Consider the following 7,535-nt stretch of genomic DNA (forward strand, 5'->3'; position numbering starts at 1 on the left):
TCGATTGGCAAACAAACCTTGTGAANTTTAATTAGATAAATGAAGTTCCTGAAGCAAAAAGACTCGTTAAAATTAGAATGTGTTGGTCCTGTGTCATCAACTGTACCAAAACGTCATGGTAAACTATTACCTAACACTATACGCAGCCTTGTTTGTGGTCCATCCAATTGCGGAAAGACAAATTTAGTTATTAGCTTACTGTTACATCAGGATGGTCCGCGTTTTCGTAACCTTTACGTGTATTCTAAATCTTTGTATCAACCTAAATACATATTTTTAGAACACGTGTTAAATAGGGTTGCAGGCATATCTTATTACAAATATAATCATAACAGTGAAATATTGAGCCCNTTATGTCTTTAATTGGAACTTTAGTGGGTCTATTTTTTGATATTACAGGGACTGTGTTTCTAACTATTTCACCTGAGACTTGTGCTTTTTGATAACGGGGTTTATCCTTACTTCGTCTTTCATTCACGCCTTTTATAAACACTGTGTCACCCATTTGGATGTCGAATTCGGTTTCACCGCCGCGTTTGTTCCTAATGCCTTCTTTAATTTCGATAATTTTGTCGGTTAAATATTTGTATAAATGTTTCGTTTTTCTTACATGTTCCTTTACTAGCTGTTGCGTATATTGCTGATTAAAATCTACGTTAAACGGGCTTGAAGAGTCCGTGTGTCCGAAAGTTACTTCAAAAGGCGTTAAACCTGTTGTTGAGTGAATCGTTTGATTGTATGCCAATATTGCATACGTCATTACGGCTGCTGCGTCTGTGAATTTTTGTTCGAATTTAGCGAGTCTGTAAATCTCGATTAGTGTTGAGTGGAATCTTTCAACGATTCCCATTGAGTTGGGGTTATGTGGAGTACCTATGTGTAATTCCACTTTATTAAATGTTAACATTTCTTTTAAAAGGGCGTTATTGAATTCTGAGCCTGGATCGCAATTGATTTTTGTCGGAACTCCATAGAATGAGAAATACCTTAGCAATGCTCTAACTACTTCCGGTGTAGATCTATTAGGTATTTCCATAGCCTGTCCTAGCTTACTAAACGCGTCTACGATTGTAAGATAGTATTTGCCTTCTATACTAAACAGATCCATAAAAACTTCCTGAAATGGTTTTGTTTGAGTTTGTGTTAACTGTAATTCGGGCTTAAAAGGTTTTCTATTATATTTCATTTTTTTACAAGTTTCACATGCATTTATGATGCTTGAAACAGTTTCTTCCATTTTACTCCAAAAGTAAGTGCGTTTAAGACGCATTATTGTTTCTCGTATTCCACGATGACATGTTGTTCCGGTGTGATAAGTTAGTACTATAGCGCGTTGTTCTTGTTCGTCTGTTATATGAATGGTTTATTTATTTATTTATTTATTTAAAGACTTTATTGCACACACAACAATGTTCTGTACAAAAAGGCGAGCTTAATGCCATACGTCATTCTCTACCAGCTGACCTTGAGCAAAACAGAGATATTTAGTAGGCGGTGCTAAAAAGCTACAAAAATGTACACAATATAATACATAAAATATTATAATATATATTTATACAAAATATATACATAAATACATACATATAATTTATATAAAATGGATGACGAGAGGTAAGGGAGGATAGGAGAGGATAAGGGAGAAAAGGAAAGAATAAGGGAGATCAAGACGACATGATGCGTTCAAGAAAATGTTTGCGCACAGAGTGTTTGAAAACAAACTTACTAGGAGCCTGCCTGATGTTCTCGGGAAGAGCGTTCCAAAGGAATTGAGGAGAAATGAATTAGAGAGGAAACGAATGAATGAAAGATTAATGGCCAAAGCTTTGAGACCGAAAAGGTTTTATGATATTGAATGAATGAAATTATTTATCAAGTCGTATTATAAGGTCTAGCGCTTATCTCAGTGCCTGAGTTATGGGAGCGGCACGGGAGAGGTGACATTGACATAAAATATTAATACGTGACAGAATTGCTAAAATCAAGTGGCAGTGGGCGGGGCACATAGCTCGTAGAGACGATGGCCGTTGGGGCAGAAAAGTTCTCGAGTGGCGACCGCGGGCTGGAAGACGTAGCGTGGGCAGGCCTCCTACTAGGTAGACTGACGATCTGGTAAAGGTCGCGGGAAGAGCCTGGCTGCGGGCAGCGCAGGACCGTGCATTGTGGAAAACCTTGGAGGAGGNTATACCTATGGTATCTATGTCTTTAGCGGAGTGTGCTGTTGCGGAATGTGAACTACTTTCTGGTGCTGATATTGTGCTACTATTTGATGGTGATCTAATAGCTCCGTAATCATTTTTTTCTACGCGTTTCTGGGAATTAATTGAATTACTGGAATCTGATGAAATTGTCACTATACTTGATGGTTTATCATTGTCTATATTTACTTGCATTGACATATTTTCATCATCGGTGAGTGCGTTTAACTTAATTCGGGATAACGCGTCAGCGTTGCTGTTTTGTTTACCATTTTTATATATGATGTCATAATCAAATTCCGCTAAACGTAACTTCCATCTGGTGAGTTTACTGTTGGGTTCCTTTATTGAATTTAACCATGCTAGTGGTCTGTGATCGGTGTAGATTGTAAACTTTCTACCATACAAATACGGTCTGAAATGCTTTGCTGCCCAAATTATGGCTAGTAATTCTTTTTCGATGGTACTGTATCGCGTCTCGGCTTCGTTCAGTGTACGACTTGCGTAGGCGACCGGTTTATCGCTGCCTACAGTTCCTTGTGATAATACGGCTCCGATAGCGAAGTTAGAGGCGTCTGTTATTAAAACAAACGGTATTTCTCGAAATCGGGATATTGTAACAATGGTGCGTTTGTTAAAAGTTCCTTACATGTCTCGAAAGCGGATTTGTATTTGTCATCAATTATTATTTTATTACGTTTTTTTAGACAACTGGTAAGTGGCTGTGTTATCTTGGCGAAGTCTTTTATAAACTTCCTATAGTAACCTATAAGACCTAAGAAACTTTTGATTTCTGTTGTAGTTGTGGGAATAGGGAAATCTAAGATGGCTTTAATTTTGTCATTGTTCGGTTTAAGACCTTCCTTAGTGATTGTGTGTCCTAAGTACAAGACTTCCTTGCGTAAGAATTCAGATTTGTCTAATTGGATTTTAAGGTTGGTTTCTCTTAAGCGATCAAATATCTTTCTTAAGCTCTGAATGTGTTCCTGTAAGCTATTACTGTAAACTATGATGTCATCAAGGTAGACTAAACAGTGCATTCCTTGTAACCCACGCAGTACGTTATCCATTGCGCGTTGGAATGTCGCCGGCGCGGTTTTTAAACCGAACGGCATGCGCAGAAATTCGTAGTGCCCCGCTTGGGTGCTGAATGCTGTTTTCTGTCTGTCATCCTTATCTATCTCGATTTGATGGTACCCACTTGCTAAATCCAAGGTGGTAAAGTAAATTGATTTTCCTAGTTTATCAAAAAGATCCGCGATATTGGGTAATGGGTATTTATAGTCGGTTGTGATTTCATTTAAACGTCTGTAATCAATGACCATCCTAAATTTTCTTTCACCTGATGCATCCATTTTCTTTGGAACTAGATGCACTGGAGCATTCCACGGGGAATGTGATTCCTGAATTACATTATCTAATAAAAGTTTTTCCACTTGTTTATTAATTTCGTCTGTCTGGACTTGAGGTAACCTATATGGTCTTACGTAAATAGGATCCTCATTTTTAGTACGGATTTGGTGTTTTACATTGTTTGAAAAGCTCAAAGGTATTTTTTCACAGTAAAAGATATCACGGTATTCATAGCAAAGATTCCTAATAACCTTTCTTTCCTCATCATTCATATGTTCTAACCTGAGTTTTTCCAGATTCTGCTGTAACACTTCGTCGATCTCATAACCTTGCGGTGCGTCACTGATATTATTAACTGGTATTTCACTGACACTGTACGGTTCTACTGCGAGTGGTTTAGATATAGTTATCGTTATACAGTGTGAGTCACGTTAAAGTGTACATATGAAAATAGATGAAACTAGACCTATTTTTATCGACAAAAAAGAGGTCAAAATTTTTTTGAGATTTTTTTTTAATTTTTTATAGAATTTTTTTTCTTCCAATTACTTATTGTAAAGAAAACGTAATAACTTTTAAACTAAACGGTATATCCTGATAAAATAAAAACAGTAATAATGCTAAATAACAGGCAATACTAAAAAATACATAAAATTCATAAAAAAGGCCAACAAATAATAAAAAATGATACTTTTTGAAAAAAATCTGCTTTAAAATTCGTGTTTTTTTGGTTATTTGATAAATTTCTCCAAAAAATGCCCCTATAACAGGTGGTTTTTATTACGTTGTATTATTTTCTATCGTATTACCTTCGTAAAACCAAAAATGGCACGTCTCTATCCCTATCACAACATTTGCTGTGATCGTTNAAAAAACCAACAGTAGCGACCTCTCGTGGATGACGCGGAAGCCGCCGGTGGCGCCAAATATACTCGTACTCTTCTAGTAATACGTGCGGGATAAGGATGGGAGTAGGAGATGCATTTTGCACGCGGATAACAAACCAACTCTTTAATTTATGGCGCAACCATTGTTAAATCAGCAAAAGCTGTAAAAAAGAAAGTTAAGATGATAAAAAATGCTAAAAGTGCTAATGACGTTGCTTTGGAAACGATGTTTAAGCCTATTGTTGATCCACTTAATCGATTGGCAAACAAACCTTGTGAAAAACAAAAAATAAACGAAGACGAAACTGAGCAATATCATTCTATAAAAAGAGCTAAGTACAGTGAAAGCGAGTCATCGAACTCCCAAAGCGAAGATTATGAAGAATCTGTAGATGAAGAAGAAAACTCGATAGATGACGTTTTTCGAACATCTGACAAAACCCTCACGACATCGCCACCTGAAGAGCATAACGTGAGCGAGAATTCATTTAAGTCCCTTCAGTCTTCTCCATCAAGTGTTGGAAACGCATCATTATCATGGTCCACGTCATCTGATGTGATGAAAGACGTGCCTTATGGCGTTAGAAATGAACGAGGGAAACTTATGCTTGGAAAATCACGTGTTTACGATGATGGTCGAACACTAAAAATCGGAAATCGAGTCATGGAAAACACTATTTTATACAATAATTCCTTTAGACCTTGAGTCTAAAGGAATTATTGTATAAAAAGATTCCAAATCTATCTATATATTGTTTCAAAGGATGATTTGGAAAACTATAAACTTTTACTTATAGCCACTAATGCACATAGGCGAAATTGGGATGCATCCAAACCAGTCAATAGTAATAAGGGATTTAAATATACGAATGTAATAAAACCATTATTTAAATTTGCACGAAACGTAACTAGTAGCATGGAAAGTGTTTCACAGGGGCGAGGTATTGATATTTTAAATTGTTAAATCAGCAAAAGCTGTAAAAAGGAAAGTTAAGATGATAAAAAATGCTAAAAGTGCTAATGACGTTGCTTTGGAAACGATGTTTAAGCCTATTGTTGATCCACTTAATCGATTGGCAAACAAACCTTGTGAAAAACAGAAAATAAACGAAGACGAAACTGAGCAATATCATTCTATAAAAAGAGCTAAGTACAGTGAAAGCGAGTCATCGAACTCCCAAAGCGAAGATTATGAAGAATCTGTAGATGAAGAAGAAAACTCGACAGATGACGTTTTTCGAACATCTGACAAAACCCTCACGACATCGCCACCTGAAGAGCATAACGTGAGCGAGAATTCATTTAAGTCCCTTCAGTCTTCTCCATCAAGTGTTGGAAACGCATCATTATCATGGTCCACGTCATCTGATGTGATGAAAGACGTGCCTTATGGCGTTAGAAATGAACGAGGGAAACTTATGCTTGGAAAATCACGTGTTTACGATGATGGTCGAACACTAAAAATCGGAAATCGAGTCATGGAAAACACTCAAGGTCTAAAGGAATTATTGTATAAAAAGATTCCAAATCTAGATATTGTTTCAAAGGATGATTTGGAAAACTATAAACTTTTACTTATAGACACTAATGCACATAGGCGAAATTGGGATGCATCCAAACCAGTCAATAGTAATAAGGGATTTAAATATACGAATGTAATAAAACCATTATTTAAATTTGCACGAAACGTAACTAGTAGCATGGAAAGTGTTTCACAGGGGCGAGGTATTGATATTTTAAAAAAAGTAAAATCTGATACCGATTTGGTTTATTGGGACGATCCAAACGAATTAGTCGAACGATTAAAATTACTACTCGCATCAAGAGAAGCTGGCAACACTGGAGTAGATAATGAAATTTATGCAATAATCGAGGAACTGTCCGAAGCTGGTATAATAAATGTGAAATATAAACATCATCAATCAGCTTAATACAACAGTCTTAATTGAGCAAAGAAAGCAGAAAGGTTGCAATGAACATTGATAAATTTGGTCATCACGTACATAAACGTTTACGACTATCTGAATTTATTGACACGCTCGCTGAAACATTAGTTAAATCAGATACAGGTGACTTCGATTTGAAATCTTCGCGATTAAAGGGATTACAAACTCCTGAAAATGATGATGAAGCTGTGAATAAGGAATATGTCGATAGATGCATTAAAGAACTTAAAAATGAAATGAAAAAAATCCAAAGTAATTTAAAAATTTACTTAAACAATTTAGAAAAATTAACTTCTAGTAATTTAAGTACATTGTATTACACAAAAAACGAAATCGATCGCATGATTGAAGCAAAAACAAGTAAAAATGAGTAAACTAGACATAGTTAACGAGCTTCACAAAGCAGCGAGACGAAATTTTTTTCGTAGGCATACAATTATAAAAGGAATAGATGATTTATGGCAAGCAGATCTTATGGATTTTAAAAAGTTTTCTCAATTCAATAAGGGATATAAATATATTCTTATTGTAATAGATGCTCTATCCAAGTATGTATGGATTAGTCCTCTAAAATCGAAAACAAAAAAATGTGTTTCGACTGCAATGCAAAATATTTTATTGGATTCCACACGAAAGCCAAAAAATTTGCAAACTGACTTAGGAACAGAGTTTTATAATGATATATTTAAACAATTAATGAAAAAATATAAAATAAACCACTATTCCACATACTCTGTAAAAAAAGCATCTATAGTAGAACGTGTAATAAGAACGATAAAATCTCATATTTACAAACTGTTTAGTTTACATGGACGTTATATATGGCTAGGAAACAATATAAACTCTGTAGTGAAAGAGTATAACAATACTGTGCATAGAATAACGAAATTTAAGCCTGTCGATGTTAATACCTCTAATCATATCTTAGTTAGATCAAACATAATTAAAACCCAAAAACAGAAAAAAAATCTTAGATCAAAATTAAAAGTTGGTGATTTTGTTCGCATAAGTAAATATAAAGGAGAATTTTATAAAGGTTATACCCCTAACTGGTCAACGGAAATTTTTCGTGTAGTAAAAGTTAATCAAACAAATCCTGAAACATATACAATTGAAGATAAACACAGGCAAATAATTTTAGGCACGTTTTACGA

At 35.2% G+C, this 7,535-nt stretch overlaps 1 protein-coding gene across 1 annotated transcript; it reads left to right on the forward strand.

Annotated features, from left to right (window-relative positions):
- The first annotated feature begins 5,430 nt into the window (after positions 1-5,430).
- On the forward strand, positions 5,431-6,366 carry LOC114364575 (uncharacterized). Its single transcript, XM_028320772.1, has one exon. It carries the CDS (start codon positions 5,431-5,433, stop codon positions 6,364-6,366), a length of 936 nt encoding a protein of 311 aa, XP_028176573.1.
- Positions 6,367-7,535: the final 1,169 nt, after the last annotated feature.

Source organism: Ostrinia furnacalis, unplaced genomic scaffold (genome assembly GCF_004193835.3).
Source record: "Ostrinia furnacalis isolate ACB-3 unplaced genomic scaffold, ASM419383v2 OfSCF7450, whole genome shotgun sequence".
NCBI classification, from domain to species: domain Eukaryota; kingdom Metazoa; phylum Arthropoda; class Insecta; order Lepidoptera; family Crambidae; genus Ostrinia; species Ostrinia furnacalis.